This window comes from Penicillium griseofulvum (assembly GCF_001561935.1).
Source record: "Penicillium griseofulvum strain PG3 chromosome Unknown contig_83, whole genome shotgun sequence".
Lineage (NCBI taxonomy): Eukaryota > Fungi > Ascomycota > Eurotiomycetes > Eurotiales > Aspergillaceae > Penicillium > Penicillium griseofulvum.
This window is the reverse complement of record NW_024467470.1, coordinates 1-24,521: the sequence shown is the minus strand read 5'-3', so window position 1 is coordinate 24,521 and position 24,521 is coordinate 1. Positions and strand designations below refer to the sequence as shown.

At 48.0% G+C, this 24,521-nt stretch overlaps 9 protein-coding genes across 9 annotated transcripts; 4 read left to right on the top strand and 5 right to left on the bottom strand.

Moving 5' to 3' along the window:
* Positions 1-913: 913 nt before the first annotated feature.
* PGRI_045540 (Zn(II)2Cys6 transcription factor domain-containing protein) lies at positions 914-1,948 on the top strand (the record flags this gene model as incomplete). The annotated part of the gene is made up of 3 exons (XM_040792267.1): positions 914-1,018; positions 1,073-1,170; positions 1,246-1,948. 3 exons carry the CDS (start codon positions 914-916, stop codon positions 1,946-1,948), a joined length of 906 nt encoding a protein of 301 aa, XP_040647955.1.
* Positions 1,949-3,268: 1,320 nt separating this feature from the next.
* Positions 3,269-4,357, top strand: PGRI_045530 (aldose epimerase family protein; the record flags this gene model as incomplete). Its single annotated transcript, XM_040792266.1, has 2 exons — positions 3,269-3,765; positions 3,859-4,357. 2 exons carry the CDS (start codon positions 3,269-3,271, stop codon positions 4,355-4,357), a joined length of 996 nt encoding a protein of 331 aa, XP_040647954.1.
* A 573-nt stretch (positions 4,358-4,930) lies between these two features.
* Positions 4,931-6,007, top strand: PGRI_045520 (nicotinate-nucleotide diphosphorylase (carboxylating); the record flags this gene model as incomplete). Its single annotated transcript, XM_040792265.1, has 3 exons — positions 4,931-5,086; positions 5,162-5,217; positions 5,278-6,007. The coding sequence occupies 3 exons, from the start codon at positions 4,931-4,933 to the stop codon at positions 6,005-6,007; spliced, it is 942 nt and encodes a 313-aa protein (XP_040647953.1).
* A 260-nt stretch (positions 6,008-6,267) lies between these two features.
* PGRI_045510 (putative anucleate primary sterigmata (ApsB)) lies at positions 6,268-10,929 on the bottom strand (the record flags this gene model as incomplete). The annotated part of the gene is made up of 2 exons (XM_040792264.1): positions 6,268-8,928; positions 8,977-10,929. The coding sequence occupies 2 exons, from the start codon at positions 10,927-10,929 to the stop codon at positions 6,268-6,270; spliced, it is 4,614 nt and encodes a 1,537-aa protein (XP_040647952.1).
* Positions 10,930-11,481: 552 nt separating this feature from the next.
* Positions 11,482-15,612, bottom strand: PGRI_045500 (Sec7 domain protein; the record flags this gene model as incomplete). The annotated part of the gene is made up of 1 exon (XM_040792263.1): positions 11,482-15,612. One exon carries the CDS (start codon positions 15,610-15,612, stop codon positions 11,482-11,484), a length of 4,131 nt encoding a protein of 1,376 aa, XP_040647951.1.
* Positions 15,613-16,774: 1,162 nt separating this feature from the next.
* PGRI_045490 (unc-50 family protein) lies at positions 16,775-17,905 on the top strand (the record flags this gene model as incomplete). The annotated part of the gene is made up of 5 exons (XM_040792262.1): positions 16,775-16,878; positions 16,927-17,026; positions 17,089-17,092; positions 17,201-17,538; positions 17,594-17,905. The coding sequence occupies 5 exons, from the start codon at positions 16,775-16,777 to the stop codon at positions 17,903-17,905; spliced, it is 858 nt and encodes a 285-aa protein (XP_040647950.1).
* A 323-nt stretch (positions 17,906-18,228) lies between these two features.
* On the bottom strand, positions 18,229-19,084 carry PGRI_045480 (PDGFA associated 1 family protein; the record flags this gene model as incomplete). Its single annotated transcript, XM_040792261.1, has 3 exons — positions 18,229-18,858; positions 18,920-18,987; positions 19,036-19,084. 3 exons carry the CDS (start codon positions 19,082-19,084, stop codon positions 18,229-18,231), a joined length of 747 nt encoding a protein of 248 aa, XP_040647949.1.
* A 318-nt stretch (positions 19,085-19,402) lies between these two features.
* On the bottom strand, positions 19,403-20,791 carry PGRI_045470 (putative MFS monocarboxylate transporter; the record flags this gene model as incomplete). Its single annotated transcript, XM_040792260.1, has 1 exon — positions 19,403-20,791. One exon carries the CDS (start codon positions 20,789-20,791, stop codon positions 19,403-19,405), a length of 1,389 nt encoding a protein of 462 aa, XP_040647948.1.
* Positions 20,792-21,481: 690 nt separating this feature from the next.
* On the bottom strand, positions 21,482-24,416 carry orlA (putative alpha,alpha-trehalose-phosphate synthase subunit Tps2; the record flags this gene model as incomplete). Its single annotated transcript, XM_040792259.1, has 3 exons — positions 21,482-21,642; positions 21,693-23,949; positions 24,006-24,416. 3 exons carry the CDS (start codon positions 24,414-24,416, stop codon positions 21,482-21,484), a joined length of 2,829 nt encoding a protein of 942 aa, XP_040647947.1.
* Between the last annotated feature and the right edge of the window lie 105 nt (positions 24,417-24,521).

Below are 24,521 nucleotides of genomic sequence, written 5' to 3'. Positions count from 1 at the left end.
ATAAAGATGGACTCGGAATGTGTCTCCGCTGTCAGAGATACCCGTGGACGGGGAGTTTCCAAGATTTTTTAGGTCGTCGTATATTTCCAAATGCAGTAAGTATTGAGCTAAGCTTTTGAAGTAGAAAAAGATGAAGGAAGAGGTTCTAGGCCATTAAATCATTAAAGTCCGAAAAGGGACATTAGTTCCATATTGGGAAATGGTCACGTCATGGACTTTTTATTGGTAAGTCCAAGGTGATGCTTTGAAATATATAGTAAGTTATAGTAAGTTATAGTAAGTTATAGTAAGTTATATAAAATACCTCGGAATACATATTGAGCCGGGTGGAATTCGGCATAGGCTTGCCGATTTCCTTTTTTATACTATATTGATTATGCTGCCAAGAATGTTCATATTTTATTCTCATTTACTTACATCTGTACATGTATAAGATATATATCTATAGTATGTTCACAATATACACCTATATAATATATAAACATATGATATAAACATAGAATATAGACATAGAATATAGACATACATAGTAGACATACATAGACATAGATAATATGTATGGTCGGAATTATAGTCCATTCGGATTCTAAAGTTTAAAGTCTCCGAGCTCCGTCAGCAAAAGCCGAATGTAATTTTACATGTAATTTATGATCTTCGATTCCCGTTATACTAAAGTCCATGACTCTAATAAATAAAAAAAGAATTAAAAAAATAAAATAAAACCCCCCCTCTTTGTAAAAAAAAAATATATATGTTCTATAATCCCATACCTTGGAAATTACTTTATCTTTTACTCTTCTTTTTAGTCCCAAGGATATCTTCTTTGCTTGGTTAACGTCATTATATTGATATCATTAACGAGGATCTTATTGAAGTATAGCTCATTCCTCTTTTTCTCTTATCACACTACACAATGGCAGCTCGACAATCAACACCAACATCAGACTCGCATTCGGATAGCAATGTCCGTAAAAGAGTATGCAAAGCATGCGATCGATGTCGTTTGAAGAAATCCAAAGTATGTTAAAAAACAAAAGACACATCGTCTTCCAATATACACTGACCCGGACAGTGTGATGGATCTAGTCCTTGTTCTCGTTGTCGTGCAGATAATGCCATTTGTGTCTTTGGAGAGCGCAAAAAGGCACATGATAAAGTGTACCCGAAGGGGTAAGCTAAAAAAAAAAGAGCCATATTCAAGAAAGAATATTCCTTACTAACCATGGTCATTATCTACATATATAGATACGTTGAGATGCTTGAACAGCAACAATCCTGGTTGGTCCATGGCCTTCAGGAACTATACCGACGCAATATCGAAGGCGAAGGTTGGCCTGGCGAGCAGTTGAAACCGGAACCAAACGGTCACCCACTCACTCACGACCTACTCATGCGTCTTGGCGCCCTCGACGGCTCCAAGGGCGAGCGCTTCGAAGAAAATCCCGAAGCTCTACAGCAGGATCTATGGCACACCAACGCCGGCATGCAACGTCAAGAATCCTCCGATGGTGGCTCCGATAGCCCCCAGTCACCAGTCCCTCGCTCGCGCTTCTCATCCGATGCTTTCTCCCAACAGCACATGCCGCCCACCCCACCAACGTATAGTCCCTCGACACGTGCTCCCATCAAGACCGAGCCTCATCCTCAGATGCCCAACACCCCGCAATTCGCCCAACCCATGTCCATGCAGGGTGTGGTTAACCCTTTGGCTTTGCAGGGTCCGCAACAGTGGCCTAGTAATGGGTTCAATCCTTTCGATGAGATGGATTTGATGTCTACGGCCGATTACACCAATATGCCCTTTGATGACCAACTATCATCGCCTATGTTCAATCGTCAGGTGCCTATGAACTGCTTATCTCAAGGACCATATCTGGATTCCAAGAACGACTATGACGATTTCAACCAGTTCCTCAATCCCAATCCTACGGAGATCACCTCGATTTGAGCCTTTTTTTATTATTATTATTTATGGGGCTTTCTTTTTCGACTCTTTTTTAACGCCGTATGACGTGATACATGTATTAGTATACATGTTCTCTCTTCTCTTCTCTTCTGGGGCTATTTTCCCCCAAGCTTTCTTGGATTCGGGGCGCAATTGGGGATAATTCTGTACAGTGAAACCGGGTTTCGGAATTTCGGGGATTTGGGGAGTTTTTTTTTTTCAAAAGGGTTCAAGGCGTTTAATTCTAATTTACTTTTGGTTTCAAGGTTACTAGATCAAAACACGGAGTAAAATGCCGTTGACTAATGAAACGGGGATAATTCGGGAATAAAAAAAAGAAAATTAAGTTCTCTTGATTATTGATCGGGCTTTCAAGGATGACTCAGCGGATATTACATATTTTCCACTGAGCCATTTTTGCTTTGCTTACGTGAGACCTTTGGCTTCCAGAAGTCGCCGAACTCCCGATTTTTCCTTTATGGGTCAAATGCTCCGAAGCTTTGAAATATCCCTTTGGCCTACTCCGTTACTCCATATATTCGTATTCGGAAACCCCTTTATCGCCAAACCTGCTTTAGAAGCCTTACGGAATACTTACTAGTCTACTACGTATAAAATATATATATAAAAAAACGCCTGCCTACGATGCCAATATGCCAATCTAATGCCAACCCAATGCCAATCATTTATTATTCATACACTCCGTACCCGCCAATTATTTAATCTTGGCATGTCTCCTTTTTCATTTCATTTCTTTCTTTCTTATTTTTTTTTTTTTTTTCAATATGGGCCGACACGAGTCCGGGGTATAGATCCCTTCGGACGCCGGACCACGTTCCCTCCGACCGGATGCTGACTTACCCTAACGCCGAGGGGCTATGTCCGCTTTATGCGTGATATGTAAAGTACTAAGGTTACTCAGAGAATACCAATTCGATACACGTTGCCCTTTTCTTTTTATATCTTTTTAATTGATACTTAGGTATATAGTTTTGGGTGATCTGGCTTACTTATAAAGGTGGGGTTTAAAGATGGATTATGTCAGTTGAGCTTTACCCCCTAATCCAAGACAAATCAGCCGTCTAGGGCTCTTTTAGCCTAATCAAACTAAAAATCGGGACCCTCCCAGGGCTATAACACCTCTAAATGCCTTGAAGATCATGATTTATGCTAAACAAAAAAGAAAATTTCGAACATATTTGTCGGTGATTCATCCCGTAGATTGCGGGGTTACAACGTCATGTCGACATTAGAAAAGGGAGAACTTTCCTTCTCCCACCATCTTCCTTTAAAAAAAAAAAACAAAACAAAACAAAATAAAACATGTCCGCCCCCGAATTAGCTGCATTCACCTTTCTGCCTTTGGGCGCCATCATTCAAGAGTTCCGTGTCGGTGGCAAGAACATAGTTTTGGGGTTCCCTACGCAAGAGGACTATGTTAAGCACAACACCCAGCATTACGGTGCTACCATCGGCCGCGTTGCAAACCGTATCAAGGATGGTTTGATTCAGGATTTGAATGGCGAAAAGATCCAACTGACCCAGAACAATGGCCCCAATGCTTTGCATGGTGGTGAAAAGGGTTGGGGTAAGCGTATCTTTGATGGTCCACACACCGTCCAGCGCAATGGCCACGACGCCTTGCTGTTCAAGTACCTCCACAGAGATGGTGAAGAGGGGTACCCTGGTACCGTTGAGGTGCGCGTGTGGTACACCGCCAGCAAGGAGGATGACGCCAAGACTGTACTGACAGCTGAGTACGAGGTGGAATTCATTGGCAATGAATGTGAGGAGACTGTAGTCAACCTTACCAACCACAGGTAAAAGATCCAGAACCTCCCTTTCGAAGTTGATGACGACATCAATCTTAAAAATTTTTAGAGCTATCCACTAATATCCCCCACCTCTCACAGTTACTTCAACATTGGCGATGGCCCTGATATTTCGGGAACCACTGCCCAGCTCGCCACAGGCGACTATCTACCCATCGATAGCACTGGCATCCCCACAGGTGGGATTGACAAGTTCCCGCGCGACGTGACCACCCCGTTCACACTCTCCGCAACGGGAGCACACATCGACGATGTCTTTGTGCTAGAGTCCGATCCTAGCAAAATTCCACTGGACACTCGTGGTTTACCTCTTCGTCGCTTGGCACAGTTCAGCAATGCAAGCACGGGCCTACATCTCGAGGTGCACAGCACCGAGCCTGCGTTCCAGTTCTACACTGGCAAGTACATCGATGTGCCGTCGATCAATGGTGCGCCGGCGCACCACGAGGGAGCTGGATTCTGTGTGGAACCTAGCCGGTTCGTGAATGCGATTAACGAACCTGAATGGCGGTCCATGGTTCTGCTGAAGAAGGGTCAGATCTTTGGTTGCAAGACTGTTTACAAGGCGTGGAAGGATTGAATATCCCTAAAGAGTATAACAGTACATAATTGTACCTGAGATTTTATGGAGGTATATATATCTTATACAAACCTACTGTGTGGACACAAAAGTATTAACACAAAATGCCGAATTCCCCGTAAAATGGGAATACTCGGGCCGTGTTTCTCTCGGGATTAGATTATTTCATGTGATTATCTCAACACAAATCTCATAAATTTCATAATTGAAGTCTCATAAATAATCTCATAAATAATGTATTCAAATACTCCGTACAATTGAATGTATTTGGCCCACAATGAAACTCCACTGAACCCTCGTGACGAACTATAGTGTGCCGTATTCCCGTAACTATCCACTTAGAACATTGAAGACGGATATAGTATTTGTTTACTCCGTACTCCGTGTAGACCTTAAGAAGCCCTGGAGCTTTTAACAGATTATTAATTTGGTAAATGGGAATATATGTCCCATGGCACGTGATCTTGAGACCGGGCCAACCCGGGCCAACCCGGGCTTTCTTTCACCCCGCATGGGGAACTTTGAAATCGCAGATCAACACTTCTCTAATTGATTTGACCTGCTATATTCACAATGGCCTCAACTCATGGAGATCTGCGCCATCTACTCCCCGGCAACTATAAACGATTGATAACATCCTGGCTGGAAGAGGACTGCCCTAGCCTGGACTATGGCGGCTTTGTTGTCGGCGAGTCAGAGGGTGAGGCCCGACTACTAGGAAAGAGCCAGGTAAAGCAATTTGAGTCTATGACCCAGCGGAATCCCTATCTATCCACGAGAGGAACACTAACTAATCAACCCCAGGGCATCGTTGCAGGTGTACCATTCTTTGACGAGGTCTTTTCGCAACTAGGCTGCACGTAAGCAACTCCTCTATCTAACTTCCCCCAACTTCAACCCTACCTCTCTGACTCATTCAGAATCGAATGGCACATCAAAGAAGGCGAAGCGATCACTCCAATTCAGCACTGCGCAACCGTGCGCGGCCCCATTCGCAAAATCCTCCTCGGCGAGCGCGTAGCGCTAAATATCCTCGCGCGTTGCTCAGGTATAGCTAGCAAGAGTGCCTCCATGCTCGCTGCGCTGCGTGCGCAAGGATGGAAAGGTATCCTGGCCGGTACAAGGAAAACAACGCCTGGATTCCGACTTGTGGAGAAATACGGGATGCTTGCTGGCGGTGCCGACCCGCATCGCCATGATCTGAGCTCGATGACCATGCTGAAGGATAACCATGTTTGGGCTTGTGCGAACAACCGGTCTGCCGCAGACGGCGGTATTGCGGACCCGTCATCGATTGAGTCTATTGCAGCGGCAATCCCGCGCGCTGTGCAGGCGGCCAAGGCCACTGGCGGGTTCTCGACTAAGGTTGAAGTTGAGTGTCGGAGTGTGGAAGAGGCTAATGCCGCGATTGAGGCTGGAGCTGATATTATTATGTTGGATAACTTTACACCCGATGGAGTGCGGGAGGCTGCGGCGCAGCTGAAACGCGAATGGGCTTCAAAGAAGGCTTTCTTGATTGAGGTGAGTGGTGGATTGACGGAAGAGAATGCGCCGGCGTATGTCTGTGCCGATATCGATATCTTGTCTACCAGCTCGATCCATCAGGGTACGGGGATTGTGGATTTCTCGCTCAAGGTATCGTTGCGGTAGGTTGGGATATATCATACATAAGTTTGAATTCGGATAAAGCATATGGACGTGTATAAAGTACAACGAAATAAATTTAGCAAGTTCTCGGAAACTCCGACAGTCCCTCATGATGTTGTGACCCGAATAAAATGAAAACGCCTTTCCTCGTCTCGTGACCCTCGTGAATGATCATTACAAGCATATGGTATGCTACAAGTGTAATATGGAAGCGAAACACAAACAGACGGTGGGTATATATAGTACAGGAGAAAATCACAATGTCAAACTTCGATATCGACGGTGATTCCTTCCCCTTCACTGGAGCTGGGAGCCTCATCTGAGACAGGAGGACGATTGCGACTGCCATCTGCAATGCTCCCTGAAGGTCCACGCCGCGTACGTTCCCGGCTAAGTTGATCTCGAAGTTTCTGGTTCTCAGCATCGCGCTCCTCGAGTCGCTTGCGAGCGCCACTGCGGTCTAGGAGACGGCCTTCTCGTTCGGATTTGAGTCGCCTCTCCAGCTCATGCAGCCTGTGGATCCACTTCTCGTCACCACCATCCCAGCCACTGTGTGAGCTGCGTGTGCGTGGTATCATCGTCCCAGCATTGTTATTGGTCAAAGTGCTACTGGACGAGGAGTGAGAGGGCTGTGGAAGTCCCGTAACGCTGCGGGCGAGGCTTTTCTCAGGGCGAGGTTTTTCAGTGCCAGCCGTTGAGCTAGAACGCCCCAAGGATCGTTCCGACTCTGCTGCTGACGCCAAAGAAGGGGATCGGGGTCCCGGTGCTATGACTGTAGCCGCAGGACCCTGTCCTCGAGAGTTGGATTGAAGCAGGTTGAGTTCAGCCTTGAGAAGACGATTCTCACCACGCAATTTAGAGATCTCCGGCGTGGAGCTCGACTGTCCGCGGCCGGATCGCATATTTTTCAAAGCCTCTTCGAGACGCTCGAGCTTTTTGATCCGTCCGTTATATGACAGTTCAAGCGTGTGATAACGCTTGGTCAACTCGTGGTCGATGCTCTTGATGCGAGTCTTGAAGCCCGCCATCACCGTTTCCACAGTCTTCATTGCAAGCAGAAGATTGCGGCTGAAGCCCGGCCAGAACAGAATATTACCAATCACCTCTTGGCTTGGGAGATTGCCATTGATAAGACTGTTGGAGTGCGCCCAGTCCGGCCCACAAAGCCCAGATAATCTCTTCCAAATGTTAAGGAACATGGTGTTCCTCTCGCTAAGCTGATCCTTGAATTGCTGTTCCAGCAATGCGTATCTTTTGCGGTCCTCGGTCCGTGCTTTTTCCAGGTCTGTGATACGGGAATTGCTCTGCGTAATGGTCCGCGATGCCTGCTGATGGGATTTGAGTGATGACTCAAACGACTGCTTGTCGGCTCGGCGTGCGTGTCGTTCGCGATCCAAGAGTTCAGAGAGTTTGCGTGACTCAAGCCCATGACTCTCGAGCAGAGCATCGCGGTTTCGAAGCAGAGATTCTTTCTCATCTAGCTGCGAGCGGATGCTCTCCAATTCAAGGGCGGTCGACTCGAGTTCCTTTTGCAGCTTCATGATATTGGTGATCAAGCTAGACCGGCTTCCGCTAAGATCACCCAGAGTTTCTCGCAAATTGTTTTCGAGGTCCATCAACCGTTCTCGCCAGGTGGAGGTTTCAATCTCCTGGGCTGAAAGGCTCTTCTTCAGACGGCGGACTTCCTCCTTGGAAGCTGAAGCTTCGCGGTTCAATTCATTCATGATACGCTGAACATCTTGCTTCTCCTTGCTTCCAACCACCTCTCGCTGGTGACGTTCATCTGCCAGTCGCTGCTCGAGTTCTCTAGTCTTCTCCTTTTCACTAACCAAACTCATGTGGTAGTTCTTGAGATCTGATTCGAGGTCTCCGATGCGGATCTTATCGCCGTCTTGCTCTTCGCGAAGGAAAGCAATTTCATTCTGGCTCGACTCAATCTGCACCGTCAGCCGCTGCACCTTGGTGTTGGCCTCAAACAGGCTCTTCTCCATAGACTCCATCTCACGATTGGCCTCCTCAAGCTCTTGCTGCACAGACTTGTATGCGGCTAGGTTGTTCTGTGCATCTTCCTCGAGGCGGATGATGCCTTCGTTAGCAGACCGCATCTCAGCCTGCAAAGCCCTGAGGTTTTCATCCTGGTTTCTCAGGTCCTCATTCATGCGCTGGCACTCAACAATCTTCTGGTCGAGTTCATCTCCAAGTGTATCTAACTCTTCCTGCGCTTCGGCGCGCAGGTCTTGGAAAGCAGCATCTCGTTCGTTTGCCATGTGCACAGCCTGGTCGCGTTCTTGCTGTAGGGTTTGCATTTCTTCTTCGGCTTGGTCAACATCAGCCTGATATGCTTTATCAAGAGCCTCTAATTCTGCGATATAGTCCTCAAGTTCGGCTCGGATGGCTTGATTTTCAAGCTTGAGGGTCGATACTAGGTCCCGTAGTTGTCCATTCCGAGCTTCGAGTTCATCACGGTCCATGTCACTGCGTGACATACCCGTTCCGTCGCTGGCTTGAGACGATGGTCGGACATGAGTGCGTGAGGCGGAACGGTCAAAGATACTGTCTCCAGCTATGGATCGGCCAACATGACGACGCTCTCCAAGCTTCAATTCTTCGATTTCCTGATAAAGACGTTCCTTTTCTCGGTTGCGAGATGTGAGCATTGAAGTCTGAGCACTAACTTCTTTTCTTAGTTCTGCGTTCTCCTGCTTCAGGAGCCCCAGCTCTACAACAAGCGTGCTGTTGGGAACGGTGGGAACTCGGTTGCCATCTCTATCAGACGTGTATGAAAGAGAGTCGTATTGGCCAGGTTTGGCAACAGAATACATCTCACTCCGTAAACGAATTGACTCATCTCGAAGTCTTCGATTTTCTTCCTCGGCTTGCTCTCGCGCTGAGGTTTCTGCGTCAAGCATATCCTTCCACATCTCCTGCGTAGATAATTAGCTTGGCTCTGATTTGACTGTGTTCTGACTTACTCGCTCTTCTCTCGCGCCTGCATCGGAATCCCCCGCACGATTATCGCTAAGTGACTTGACCATCTCGGCCAACCGTCGCTTTTCACTTTCCCGTGCAATGGTTTCCGACCTCATACGCTCAATCTCGAGCTCATAGGTTTCAACCCGTTCACGTAGGAAGACGATTTCTTCGTCTTGGGCCGAGTCGCGATCACCGTCCTCTGATGCTTCGGGGTCATGATTAACCATAGAATCCTTGTCCGATTGATGCTCTTTCACTTGCTTTTCCAAGTCCCGAATCTTGCGCCTTAGGCTTTGATTGTCCTTCGACAGCTTGACCTTGTCTGATTTGAGTTCAACATTCTCCGAGATCATTTCCTTGATGCCTTCCTCGGATCGCTTGTTCAGCGCCTCATTAAGAAAGTGGATTCGCATCTTCAGGTCAAAGTTTTCCTTCGCCAAGCGATCAATGGTGCTGCTCTGTTCCTTAAGGGTCAAGTTCCGGCCACTTTTCGCAAAGGCAGGGGTCGAGGCCCCCAAACGCTTATTATCCGGGGAGGCTTGGAAGTCTTCCCGGAACCGCTGCACAAACGTGGTTGGAATTTGAATGCCTTTAACTCGTTCGGCGATCGCTGTATCAGTAGGGACACTGCTGTCTTGTGGCTTCGCCTTTGGTGTCACCGGCGTTGAATCTTCGTGATCAACAGGGCCAGTACGAGAATGTGGCGAGCTTTCCTCTGCCAGCGTATGAAGGCCACCGTCCACTGGACCAGGCGCATTCCGTTTATCAAGTGGGTTTTCTTCGCTATACCCGGAGATCCCAGATGCCATGCTACCAAGACTGGTTGTCCTGGCTATCTGTGCACGACTTCCAGCATGCAGACTTCCATAGTTGTCAGATGTCGCGCCTCCAGTTTGAAGGGCATAGTCGGCGCCTAGTGTGGCATCGCTGTTGGTTGTTTCGGTGTTGTTACTTGCGGCCGAGGAGTGTGAGAGACGATGGGCTGATTGTCGACTAGTCAGGTATTTGGGTCGGCTAGCTCTACGACTACCAGTAGCACTGCCACTCTGGTCACTAAATAGGTGCGACGCACCGGGCGATAGACTGCGGGAGGTGTTTCGAAGCTTTGAGGGAGTGAGTTGCGATTCGTTCTCGGCCATGGAGAATTCAGATCGAAAGGGCCGTTCCTCCTGGGAGAGCTGGCCGGTCTCTCGCGCATTTTCGGACAATGTGGATTGATTTCGGCGCAGTGCTGCAGCTGCCGTAGGTGACGAGGAGAGGGAATCAAGCAATGAATCGCCCGCATGTTGGCCTGCAGGGCCAGGCGCCGAGTCCAAATTTCTATTCCGCTGCTCGCTGTGTTCCTCATCTTCTATCGGGGTTGTCTCGGTTGGTTCTATGAATGAGAGCTGTGAGGAGTCGTGCGTTGTCTCTGCAGTGTCATTCTTTGGAACCCCAACTAGGTACGTATCATCCGCGCCAGCAGTAGGCCCGGTCGCAGCCACGTCGATTGTCGAGGGTTCCGGCAGAAAGCTTGACTCAATGTCCATCAGCTTGCGGCGCATTTCGTGCTCTTCGATTAGGGTTTGGTTATTGCCGCGTTCATGGTCGCCATTTTCGCTCGATGGATGGAATAGACTGCTCTCGTCGCGGTCAACAGAAGGAATAAAGCTGTGATCATCTAGATCTAGTTGTGTCGATGTCATGGTAAATTCAGGGTCATGGTCATGGTCATGATCTTGGTCTTCATCGGGCTCTGAGGGAGTTTGCGCGTATTCAGATTGGGACTGTGTTACCGAGTTCGGGGGAAGATCCCCCGGTGCTTCCTCTGCCATGAAGTATTCTGAACTGAGATCATTCAAGGTATCTGCCTGAAACACAGAGGGCGTTGTTATGGGGGAGATGACGCTCAGTGTTTGGGTATCCACTCCCTGCATCTCGCTACCCGCTTCGATCGGCGAATGAGCGCTCATTTTGTATTATGATGTATCAAAAGTTGAAAGTTGAAATGAAACTTGTAATATTGAGGAATGAAAAAATGAAACGATGTAAATTGCAATGTAAATTGCAATGTTCATGAATATTTGAATATTTGGCAAGAGCAATTGGCAATACAATATGGACACAAAATCAATCGATATTGCCACATACTATCTACACCAAATACATTAATGCCACACATATATCTCTCACTAAAACAGTTTACACGTAACTGGAAATAAAAAATGATATTCATATGTAGAAACGACAATCATGGTATCCATAGCATCACATCACCTTCCCAAGCATTAAACAAAATAATCAGTAATCACACGCCGTCATAGAACCGTAGAAAGGAGAAAAAAAGAAAAAGGTATACTAGACAAGGTCGCATCAAACAAAGGTTGAAAAAGATAAAAAAAAAAAAAAAAAAAATAACAGACCAATGTAACAGGTCACTTTTGAAGGGATATATATCATAGTGCCTCCCCCCCACAAAAGGGTATGTACACTATTCGAAGGGAAGAGAGAGGAAGAGTGTGAAATTACACTGCCTCGGTAGGCTCCATGATTGGATTCTCGTCAACTTGGGAGTGGGCATTTGAAGCGAAAATTCTCTCTTTAGAACTGATGGCGTTGCGGAGGGAGTCGATATAGGTGCGGAACTTAACAATCTCACGCAATAGATATGATGATTTCCGTTCCCAGTTTGCCATAGCTTTAGCGGCGTTGGGGTGGCGTGGGGAGAATGCAAGGTTCATCGCAGGACGTAGCTCATTGTGGCGAGAAAGATCATCTTCCACATTCTGCACGTAGGCTTGCAGAGCCTTCCACTGTTCCTCCTCTGTCAGATTGGAGGCGACCATGCTTTGTTGTGGCGGGCTCCAATCACTGATATTGACCCGATCCGCGGGGAGTCGAGGTCGCACACCCTGATGATCGACAGAACTTCGGATAGAGCTTTGAATACTTGGTCGTGCACCTGACGAAGGCGGCGGGGATCGACTTTCACCACCGATCAGCGCACTGTTGATGACACTGTCACTCCATCCATATTCGATGTTGCTGATGCCTCCGACCAGCGGTTGCTTGGATAGTCGCGCACTCCAGTAGTTGGCCGTGGAGACAAATTCTCGGACAATCTCAGGTGTTCCAGCTTGGAAGAGATGAACTGCCCCAGTAGGCAAGCTCAGGGCCCAGACGTGGGGACGAGACTTGGAGTATCCAGGCGATGGTAAGGCACTGGCGATGGTTTGGCGCAGCATGAATTTCCAGAGCTCTTCTGCATTTTCCGTCCAGTTGCCGCCACCGACGATAACCCCTCCGCGCTGTTTAGACTTTTGCCGCATGGACTTGGTGGAGTTATTGAACGAAAAAAGACGCATCCAGCCTTGCTGTATAACAGCAAAACAGTCATTCCAGTTCCGGTCCTTCGCCCGTTTGTCCACCGCATCTAGGTGATGCTTATGCTTCAGGCTTCCTTCCTTGGCCCACGGGGCTCCGGCTAGAGCCAACGTATCATCTTCAAGCAAAGGAGTTGTCCGCTCAGGCTCCTCGTAGCTGTATACCGAGGTAGCAGAGTCCTCCCGAATGATGGCCTGGCTCAAAGCGTTGGCAAAACCAATAGATTGTTGATATTCGCCGCGTGGGAAGTCTGAGCCAAAGGAGTCCACAGACGCCGAAGTGAACTTGCCCAAAGAATATTTACTCCAGGTACTGGACCCAGTCGGACTGGAGACTGATTGGTCGTCTAGACTAGTACGGCTAGAGCCCATCATCGAGGGGGGGTAAAGCCTCCCAGCTCGAGAGCGGGGTTTAGATGACCACCGGGCAGCTCCATGGCTTGAATTAGCAGAACGGCCGCGAGGGAAGATATCGGAACCGCTCTTGCTAATTGTGCTGGGACTCCTACGCAGAGTACCGCTAGAGGGGCCCAAAAAGTTGTTGGACGACATGCGAGATACTTCACGTTCTGGCTGAGCACCGAACAGAGGAAGCCTTTCCTTTTGGATAGATGTGTAGAAATCTTTAAGTACCGCTTCAACCTGTTGCTCCCAGGCTCTCACTGTTCCGGTGAATGGCGTGTTAACCAAAGGCCCAGCATCAACGTTGGCATCAGCATCTTTGTCAAACGAGCTGCGGGTGAGCTCTGAGGGGAAAGTTGCAGAACGTGCCGACGTAGGAGCAGAGCGTGCGGATGTAGGGGCAGGGTGCACTTCATGCTGTTGGGTCTTGGAGCGGTTGATTGGACGCAGAGTCTCAAATTTTTCCGGTGCGGAATCCATTGCCACTCGATGGATAGTGGGCATAGTATTTCGAACGAATTGAGATTTTGTCATTTTTGAATCGATGTCAGCCAAGTGCAGATCAGTATTCAGTAGCAGAATAGAATAGCAAATGGTATGGACAACATCAGTAGCTTTGAAACCATGACTCGGGTTGCAATCACACCATCTGGTCGAAAATGCGTCCAGCACTCGATCCACTTGTTGGGTTTCTCCCTTGAGCACCAAACGATCACAAAGAGCCCGGAGAGATGCAACAATGTTGAGATTAGACCAGTTGTACAGTCGCATGTACGCTTCGCGAACCATTGCCCGATCGGGGTCACCCAACCAAGCGGCAGCAGACTCGTTTCCCACCACCTGATCCTGGCTGTCAAAGAGCCTTTGAGCTTGTTCTCGATCCGCGGCTGTTGGTCCATCTTCAACAGCTTCGCCGGGTCCATCTACCTGATCCTCGCTGTCATCGACTGGTTGAAGCTCTTCCTGCTCAATGAGTGGGGTGTTCGCAGCGGTCTGATAGTTTGATGATGCTGACATAGAATCAACAGGGGATCCGCAAACCACGTCTTCAGATGGAAGCGCCAATGTAGCTACATCAATTTGAGGAACTTCGACGTTTGATTTTATGGCACGTGAGAAATCTTCCGCGACGGGAGACAGAGTAGCAGAGGCAGCAACATTCTGAGACTTCTCCTGCAAGGCAAAGTCTGTGGAGACGTCACCATTCGAAGTACGATCCTTCTCCGCAACGGGAGAGAGGTCCTGGTCATGGGAGGCAGCAGAAGGCTGGAGAGAAGTCTTCGCTTTGGGAGCTCCAGGAGCTGAAACACTTTCTCTTTTCTTCTGCGTCTGCAAAAATCCCGGTTGCCGAATCTTGACCTCCCAGTCCGCATTTTCTTTCCGGTCTAGTTCCTCGTCGAGGTAAGGATTCATGACCTGCCGCAGGCTGCTCACAGGACTTGGAGCTGCCATAGTATCCATAGTCTGAGGAGCAAGATGTTGAGGAATTACAATTGGCGGAGGAGCATGGTCAGGCACCGACCTCTTTCTTCTACGGAAGAACGATGGTTTCTTGTTCACGACCTGATGGGGCCCTGTGCGAACAGAGGACGGAGAAACGCCCGCGGAGCTCTTGGCTCCCTGGGCAGGTCGCCCCTTTAGGCTGGCAGTCGCCCCATTGTCTCTACTCTCGGTGTCTTGTAGATGTGATAGATTGGCGTTTATACCTGATGTATCTGCCGGTCCAGGGGCTGGTGTCTTAGATCCAAAGACACGCCGGAAGAAACCGGGACGTTCTTTTGTGCTTGGAGCAGGATGGTTGATGGGGACATTGGTCGAGATCGTGGTAGTTGCCGTTGGTTCTGGAGGAGGAAAAGCTGGCTTGTTATAGGAGATGGTCGGGCTAGGAGCAGGAGGATCCAACGACGCCGGGATGGCCGGAGGGAGGTCAAGCTCAGTCTCATCCACATCCTGGAAATCATTGTCCCGAGCTCGGAGGGTCCCCGTGCCTATGTTTTCGGGCCGAACCTTTCGAACTTGAGGGGCATGAGCAGATTTCATACTGTTCCGTCGTGATGCTATCGGCGTCCGCGCGGAAGTAGCTGTTGGTGTCCTATTATAATCGTGGGCCTTTCTCGGTCCTGCTGGGACACTGGGAGTGGGTGCAGCATCGTGGTCGTCATACAGTGTCGATTCCTGACCGACACTATCAGTATAAGGTGCGAACGCTCGTTTTGGTCCACAATCGAAGCTGGCTGAGCGTCGATCCAAGCCTTGATCCGTTCGTGCTCTAGGAACGGTGTATGAGTAGTCCGCAATGGAGGATGAGCTTCCTTTGCTGCCGTTTCGGGCAGTGTTTGTTCGTGGCATGGTTCCGGTACCACCGCGCGAGCTTCCCATCTGTCTCGGTGTCGTCTGGTGATTAGAACTGCTGTTGCTGCGCCGGCCCTTGGTCGCCGTGATTGTTGCATATCGGCTATTTCCATCTTCGTACCCGTAGTCTGGTTCTGAGGACATTGACGAGGAAAATGTGTGTCCGCGGTACCGGCCGTGGGAATCAGATTCTTGGGAGTAATGACTGTTGTCGATTTCAAAGGCGGAATTGAAAAGGCGATAGTCGTCTAGGATAGATGAACTTGGGGCGAATTGATCGAGCGAAAGAAGCATGTTGTCGACGATTGACGTCCGTGTAGCATGTTGCGGGGATAAAGAGAGATCATGCGGATCTCGATCATCTCCCGACTCACTGGTTCTTGGGGGGTTGTCCATGGCGTCTGGGAAAGCATCACGGATTGATGGTCGAGTTGGATACCCACGCTTGGAGGGCCTGTATCTCGCGGTTTGGGAGGGAGGTGTACGGGGAGGAGAGTACGTTTCCCGTTGCTGGGACATTATCGCGCTAATCAAAGTTAATGTCTTCTAGACTATCGAAGTAAGGGGGAAGGAAGTTCATCGTAAAGAAATCCAGGGGAATTGGAGCCGGTGCTAGATCTGCAACGTACCAGATATCAGGGAGATACCTAATGGTCTTAACTTACATCCGATTTGACGGATAGAATAATTAATTCACTTGGTCATTGTCCAGCAAGGGAGAGGAAAAATAGAGAGAAAAAAAAAATAATTTCAAAAAAAAAAAAGAATGTAAAAGGGTTTTGCCAACAAGGTCGAGTAATGCAGAGCTAAGAAACGGGGGGAAACTCCTGAAAGTCGGAGGTTTGGCGGGAACTTTTAAGACTCCGGTGAACTGTGGGACTAATATATATGATTTTAATATATATGAGAAATATATAAGAAATATATAAGAAATTTAATGAGAAATATATGTTGAAACTGAATAGAAATAGGGGAGAATTTACTTTTTAGGATCTTTGCTAGCACATTCAGGGGTTTCATATTAAAGTGTTTATATACTTATACACTTCTCATACAGTTAGATATTAGATATTACACTTTTTATATCAATGATTATTATTATAACCCCTTCAATACAACATATACCAAAAGTACACGAGTGGAGCCGCGGGGGAGAAGCTATATCGGATGATTTGTATAGACTTCCGTGATGAATTGAGAAGTAAACCACTCCGTAGTATATATGAAGTAGTAAGTATGTTATAGAAATTTACATAAATATCAGTCCCAGACTTATACTACAATATCTCAATGGCTAACAACTATACGGAGTATTGGCTATGATGTATGTATCTTTTAGCCCCTTACAGAGTGGATTCCCTGGAGAGGAAGCATTTTCCACAATTGGGAAGAATTGATTATTTTAAGACCCATTTAGGCTTCGAATTCGAGCAGATAAGAGATATATTATATGTACTTATCTCTCTTAGAAACTAGAAACACATACTCCGTACATAATATTTATACGTATACTCCAAAAAATAAAAATAAAAATAAAAATAAATGACCTAGGGATATATATACAACACGTGACCAAGATGACATAACCGGACCCAACTAGCATCGGATACACGTACAACAACCGGACTGCATTGTGTATGCTCCGAAACTGATATCCCTCTCGAAAACGGGGTATAAAATCATGAACCCTCACATTTCTGTCCCCCGCCAACATGCCGGCCCGGCCCACTTTGGCTCAACACCCGCAACCCGGTCTAGCGTCCGCATGCCGCGCTTCTTCAAGAGGTAGGACACCAACGAACCTCGACACGAAATACAACTAATATGGGATAGGCTCTTCAAATTTCCACAGATGGACTTTGAGATGGCTATTTGGGAGATGACCTCGTTATTGATCGCACCTAAGAAAGTCTTCAAATCGATATACTACCATGTAAGTTGATCTTTGACTATCCCAACTGGGTTCCCTCGAACTAACCATGTCCTTGGATCAAGAAACGTAAGTCTATTTATTCCAAGCACTCCGTGCGATAGACCCAAACACCCTACAACCCTAGCAACGCCTGTTACAAATCGACCTAGCTGAGCAACTATTGATACCGAACAGAAACCAAAAACACATGGCACCGACCTGATCCATCATTCACCTACCTACTATCATTCTTCCTCCTTCTCACAGCCTTCGCATGGGGCCTCGCTTATACGCCGGGCTTCGGCGCAATCATACGCCTTACCTTCCTCTTCGTGTTCGTGCATTTCATCGGCTCGTCACTGCTCGTCTCAACAATTGGATACTTTATCATTGGCCGTCTATTCGGTCCGAACGGAGCTGCCGCATCTCTGGCTGGCCTGCGGGGATCCCGTGGCCGAAGACGAGGTGCTGCTCAAGGCTTGTTTACCCAGCCAGGGGAGAAAGATCAATTGGAGTTTGGATATTGTTTTGATGTAAGACTGTCACAAATCCTGTGGAATTTCCCATCTGACACTGGCCGTTGTATAGGTGTCCAACCGGGCCTTCTTTCCTCTCTATCTTCACCTCTACGTGGTGCAGTTCCTCCTCCTACCGCTCCTCACCCGTAGCCCGAGTAATTTCCTAGCTACTTTCCTCGGAAACTCGCTCTACCTCTCTGCTCTCATTTACTACACCTACATCACTTTCTTGGGGTACAATGCTCTTCCTTTCTTGCACAACACGGAACTTCTGCTTGTTCCCATCATCATTTTCGCCATTCTATGGCTAGTCAGCCTAATTGCCGGTTGGGGCATTGTCATGCAAGGCCGCAGCGTTGTGGGGTTGTTCTGGGGCGTGTGAAGTAGTAAACTTCCCGCAAAAATAGACCTCTTTTCTTTGACTTATGTCTTCCTGGGATTTTAGTTTCATGTATGAAACTTGAAATCTCTTTTTGCCCTTTGATTTCTTTTTTTTCCCTTCTAATTGGCTGCATTCTTGGAAATACCAGCTTAAAAAGGTGTTTATCTAATGCTAGGCGTCGGTGTACATTTCAATTTACATGGTATATTCTCTACAGATTTATTCCAATGTGAGGAATATCTCAAATGTTTTTTGTTTTTGTTTTTGTCTGGGCGTGTAAACATCCAACTAAGTCATGACCACATATAAATCGAAAATCCAGCTTATTTTTTCTTTCCACCAACTTTCTTAGAACTCTTTCCCAAAGCTGCAGCGCGCATACGATCCTCCCGCTCTTGGGCAGCACTAGCACGCTCCTTTGCTTGCTCCTCCTTCTCCTCCTTCTCGGCCAACTTGCGCAGGCGCTCCGCCTCACGCTGCTCACGGATAACGGCGAGACGAGCTAGGTCTGCCTTCGCCTCATCGGTCTTACCCTCGGCATGCAGCTTCTGGTAACGCTCGCGGGCTTGCTGGGCCTGGAGGGCCTCACGCTCGCGTCGGGACAGCTGCGAGATATCCTTGACCTTGGCGGGCTTCTTGGGCTCAGTGGGCTCAGTTCCGACTGCCTTCAGGGTTTGCGAGCGGGACTTGGCAGTATGGTTAGGGTTGGCGGGGAGCTCGTTGTCGGATTCTTCCGAGTCTGAGGGGGGTAAGTCGCCCGGTTGGGCGGGTCCTTGGCCTCGCTTCTTCAATGCGGCTGCCTTCTTGGCTTTGGCAGCTGCGCGACGCTCCTCACGGGTTCCTTCGGTTGTGGATGGCTCGGGCTTGGACTCGTCCTCGCTAGATTCTTCGGAGCTTTCTTCTTCGGATGAAGAATCTTCGTCGCCAGATGACTTGATTTGCTCACCAGGTTCCTATTAGGAGAGATATCATGATCAGCTTGTGTATAAATTGCGGGGTTTGAAGTCCACTTACCCGCCAAAGACCCATTTGGTTCCCATCCTTGTCTAATGGCTGAAGATCTCTGCTGAAGTGCTTGCCTCCTATCTATTGATCAGCAAATGTCTCGTACTCAGGTTCACACGACATACCTCCTCGAGAGGGCTTGGAGAACTTTCCTCCACGACCGCGGGGTGCCATATTGATTATGAAATAGGAACTTTGCAAGGGTATCTATGGAGAATGAGCGGGTTGTTTTTTTGAGGTTCCGCACACACAATGGAGGGGCAAGTGTGGGGTGTTCACAGTCGAAAAATAAAGTCGACTTACTTTATATATAAAAATCAAATCAAAATGTTGTAAAAGATAGAGAGAAGTGGTAAAGGGAACATTGAAGTTATATTAAATCATGTGGGGAAACCCTTTTTTTTTTTTTTCCTCGTCAAATTCATAACACAACCTCGACATCATTTCATGTACAACATACCAACAAACCAACATAATAATATTCACTATTTTTCAAACTCGAGCTAATCCAGTACCCACCTTGATCACTCGAGCTCCGACCAATGTTAATCCTCCAAGGAAGATCGCAGACCCCATAAACATTTGGGCATAAAGGTAGTTTCCATCATCCCGAACAACTAGCTCACCGGCAATAGGAGACCCTATAAGGGCCGCCACTGCCACCACACTGAGCACCATTCCCATACGTACACCAATCTTCTTCATATCGGTAGTGAGGGTGCTGAGAGTTGCTGGGAACAATGATTGAATGCCTGCAGCGAAGAGGCCATAACACGCGGCAAATGTCCATAGCCCAGACATACCGTTGACTGCCGCCCAACAGTAACCAACCAAGGCTGTTGCGAAACTGAATGGGATCAACAGGTTGAGAGGACCGGTGAACTGATCAGCAAGCAGATTGGGAACCAATCGTCCTACCAATCCGACTCCATTCATGACCAGAAGTAAATTAATGGATTGATCGCTTGACACGCCGATGATATCACGACTGAAACTTCCGATGTAAAAAAACCCAACATACAGGCCCCAGAAGTTCATGAACATGCCAATCGCAAACAACACATAGGGCAGCTCGGTGAAGGCAGCCCACTCAACAAGTGGACCACTCTTGCGCGGAGGAAGACGTTGCTTGAGGAACAGGACACAGGGAGTTAGCGTGGCTACTGAGATGAAGCCCAGCGTCCGGATTGTCCACCCATACCCAGCCTGGGGCAACATCTTCATGATAACAGCCGGGAAGACCAGACCTCCTGTCGCAGAACCCGACGCAACGATCCCAATAGCGATGCCACGGTTCTTGGCGAAATAAGTCGAGACCAAAGCCAAGGTTGGACAGAACATGAGTCCACACCCAATACCTTGGCCAACACCCTGTGCCAGGAATAGCTGCCAATACTTTGTGCAGAGCGAGGTCATGAAGATACTAAAGCATTCAAGAATAGCACCGCAGGCCAAGGTAAATGTGAAATAGCCGGCATCGGTGGCTCTGCCGGAGAAAGTGCCAATAAAAAATAACAGAAAGATCTGAATACTCCCAACCCAGGAGATATCCGAAGGTGGATGTCCCAGTGTTTGGGAATAGTATGTTTGGAAGACGCCGAAACTATTGATGTAGCCCCATGTATTGAAGATGACGAAGTGTGCGAGAGCAACCTGCGACCAAGCCTGAAATCCACCATCTGGGGGTGGACCGAAATTTTTGCCAGATTCCCGAGTGCGCACTACTGATAGTGTACGCTCCAAGACACTGGTGTTGGTAGGCAAACGGGAAAGGTCAGGTTCATAACCAATAGTTGATTCTTCGTCTGAAGAGTGAGTATGGCTTTGATCTATCTCAGTTTCGGCTTGGCCATGTTCGATAGATTTGGAGAGATTGACCATATTAGGAGTTGACATATTCTCTTGGTAAGTCTCTCCAAAGTATCAAAGTCTTTCAAAATCAAATAAAAGGAAATTTTTACGGAGATCCTTCCGATCGTCTCTCGCAGAGATGACCGCGCCCTTCCGATGCACATGGGGTCCACTTCTGTTTATATGTTAAATATGTAGTTTATCTATATCTATTCATATTATATATATGTATAGTATATCCAGTTTCAAAGTCTTTATTATCCTCCTCTTAAATTTGAAACCTTTATATGTGTATACACATACGTACAACATACATATATATCTAGTACAGCATATCCTCATTTGATACCCCCCCCCCCCGCGGCAAAACCAGCTGTCTCGAATAGTTAACAGTTTATAACACATACCAACACTTGAAATCCAATAGTTATTCTAACATGTACATGTGAGTCTATACAAAAAAAAAAAAAAAACAAACTTGGCAAAGGTACGTCTTTTAAGTACAGAACATAAAACCCGAGCCAAAGCTAAAACAATGGAGGTAATGCCCTGTATAAGGGCATTGTCTTAATACGAGACTAATGGTGTTCTAACAATAGAACCATCTTCTCAAGACAGGATAAATGTCGAGGTCGAATCTGAGATGCCAAGACTAGATTCCCAGAGCATGGCGTATATTGGCTGTGGGTAATCATTTAGGCCCTTCATGCCTTTAAACCCTCAGTGATCTTGGGCGCTAAAAAGCATTTGAATCGATCCAATAACATCGGCCGGTTCCAATAAGTGCCAGCTAGCATCGGTCTGCTTTGAGCTGGCACCCACCGTAACCGAGTAAACGTGGTCGCGTGGTAGATCAAACTTCTTGAGTGCTCGGAACATATCTAAGTTGCATGTTAATTCAACGTTTCAGCAACAAGGGGAGAACTTTTACCTTCGTCAGTGAAGTCATCACCTAAACATAGGATGAACTCCGGTGCCTTCCCTGGGGCTGTGCCATATTCATTGACCAACCGGGTGGCGATAAATCCCTTATTGACAAACGTTGGCCGGACCTCCAGATTGGCTTTACCTGCCATGACTTCCACATCCCACCGTTTGGCAACAGTATCCTCCAAAGTCTTTCGACACTCTCGAGCCTGGAATGCACCATACTCTGGGTCGGCGCGACGATAGTGCCAGGTCAATGCTACCCGTTTCCGTTCAATGAATGAACCCTGTGTGCGCTCTGTGTAATGTTGGAAAACATCAACCACTTCCTTCTGCCATCCCATGTTGCTACTCTCGGCCAAATTTTCCCAATCGTCAGATCCGGGCTTTCGGATAAAACAACCGTGCTCAGCACTCAATCCGAGTTCTGGGATATGGCCCATCCACTCGTCCAGGAAAGCTTGGTCCCGTCCACTAATAATCCACACGGCATTTCGTGGGTCTGCTGACAGGCTCTTCAGAGTACGGAGTACCCGATCTGAAGGAATGGCCGCCTGGGGATCCTTGACAATTGGCGTCAATGTGCCGTCATAGTCGAACATGAACAGTCGTCGGCGGGCCTTGCGGTACTGCTTCATTAGTTTTGCGCGATCGAGTGCAGGAGTAGCGACCGATTGGTCAAAGGACGAAAGGTTGGTCAGTAGACGGTTGAGGTACTGCCTGGACCACATAGAGACTGTGTTGGTCACCACATGCTTATATAGCTTGAGGTGTTGCTCCTTTCGCTGCTCGGCTGGCATATTCAATGCTTGATTGATCGCTCCAGCCACCCCAACCATATCCCACGGGTTAATGTGGATGGCACTCGGCAGGGTGCCCGCCGTACCGGAAAATTCAGAAAGAATCAGAGGGCTGTGGTTGGTCTGCTGGCAGACAATATATTCCAGACTTGTTGTGTTCATGCCATCTCGCACCGTAGTGATCAATCCAACATCAGCCACACGCAACAGAGCGAAGTACTCGCGCGGGGACAAGTATTGCGGATAGTACTGGACGGGCGAGAAACTCAGGGAGCCGAATCTTCCATTGATGGTCGAAACCAAATTGGAAATTTGGCCAGCAATCTTGTTGTCTGGGTCTTCCTTCTCCTCTTCCACGCTAGTTGGACTCGTCACCTGGATGAGGACAACTTTATCACGCCATTCCGGATAACGTTCCAGGAAAATTTCGAATGCCTGTAGTTTCTGAGCGACGCCGCGAACACTGTCCAGCCGATCGCGACCAACGATGATTTTCTTTCCAGCATAGAGCTTGCGGATACCCAACACGGTCTTCTCAATATCTGGAGCCCCAAAGGCGGCTTTTTGAATTGAACGTGCATCGATGCCAATGGGGAAGACATCTACTGCAACATGAGCCCCGTAGGCATCCACCCCGGCGGAGTTGGACTCGAAGCCTAAAACACGCGTACAGCACGAGGTAAAGTGTCGAGAGTAGGAAAATGTTTGGAATCCAATCATGTTAGCACCTAAGACTCCCTCCAAGATCTCCTTGCGCTTCGCAAGACACCGGATAAACTCGCTGCTGGGAAAAGGCGAATGTAAGAAGAATCCCACGTAGATATTTGGGATACGTTGCCGTAGCAGGCTGGGAAGAAGGAACAAATGATAATCATGAACCCAGACCACATCTCCTTCTTGATATTCCTGCACGATGCGATCCGCAAACAACTGGTTCAGGCGCACGTAGTCGGCCCACCACCGTCGCTCGGATCGGCCATCTGTTGGGCCATGCTGCTTGTAGTGGAGTAGAGGATATAGCTCACGTTCGGCATAACGGCGCCATCTCCCTTGATCTTTCAACAGAATAGTCTCTTCTGGTTCTTCTGATGCATCTGACAACCATACAGGCAATACCCGGCCATGACGACCTGAGCTCAATTGTTCATCGAGTCGTTCTCGATCTTGTTGGGTGACACTAATTCCTTCCACCAATGGATGTGCGGGTGGCTTTTTGGTTCCATCCACGGGCACTGGCGCAGCGGCCTTGTTCAATGGTTGATTGGCCGCAAGGTTACTGGGAGCTGGAGGTGCATTGACTGAAGAATTGGGGTGTATTTGTTGCAGGGGTGATTTCATGTCCACATCAGGCTCAACCTCTCCGGTCCAGCCCACCAAGGTGTGTGACCAAAAAGTCTCATCTGATGCAAGATGCGCAAATGAATCGAATAGCGCTGAAGTACCGGAGCGCGATTTGAGCATCTGTTATCCAATCAGTCAGTTACAATCACTCAATATAAACACAATCATCCACGTACCCAGTCTGATCCCGATCGAAAATTGAGTTTATATGGTATGCAGAAAGCGGCGCTGATGAGGCGGCCACTCAAACGAAGTCCTGGGTGTTGTACGCGCGGATCAATATCAGGGGACGTTGGAGAGTCTGAGTTCAAGCTTAGGCGGCGCAGCAGGTCTATTCCGGACGATGCTCTCCCTGCAGTAGTTTGGATTGGCTGAGACTTGGTGCCAGATGGATCAGTGGATACAGCCTTGGCCCCCGGGAGACTGTTGAAGTATGAAGGGGCCTCGCTCGACATCTTCTCCAAACTAGGTGTCGCATTTGTCGCTTTAGTATATGCTTCATTTTTGAGAGCTTTTAATCCAGGGCCGACGAGGACAGGGTTTGGTTGGTCATCGGGCACCTGCGCGGGGCTCTCTGATTCGGACATGACGAGCAGCCAAGCGGCGCTTATAGGAAGATGTTTAGATCCGGGGGTGTTGCAATTAGACTGCGAGAGTTAGGCTGCAATTGTCACATACACCAAGGTCCCGGA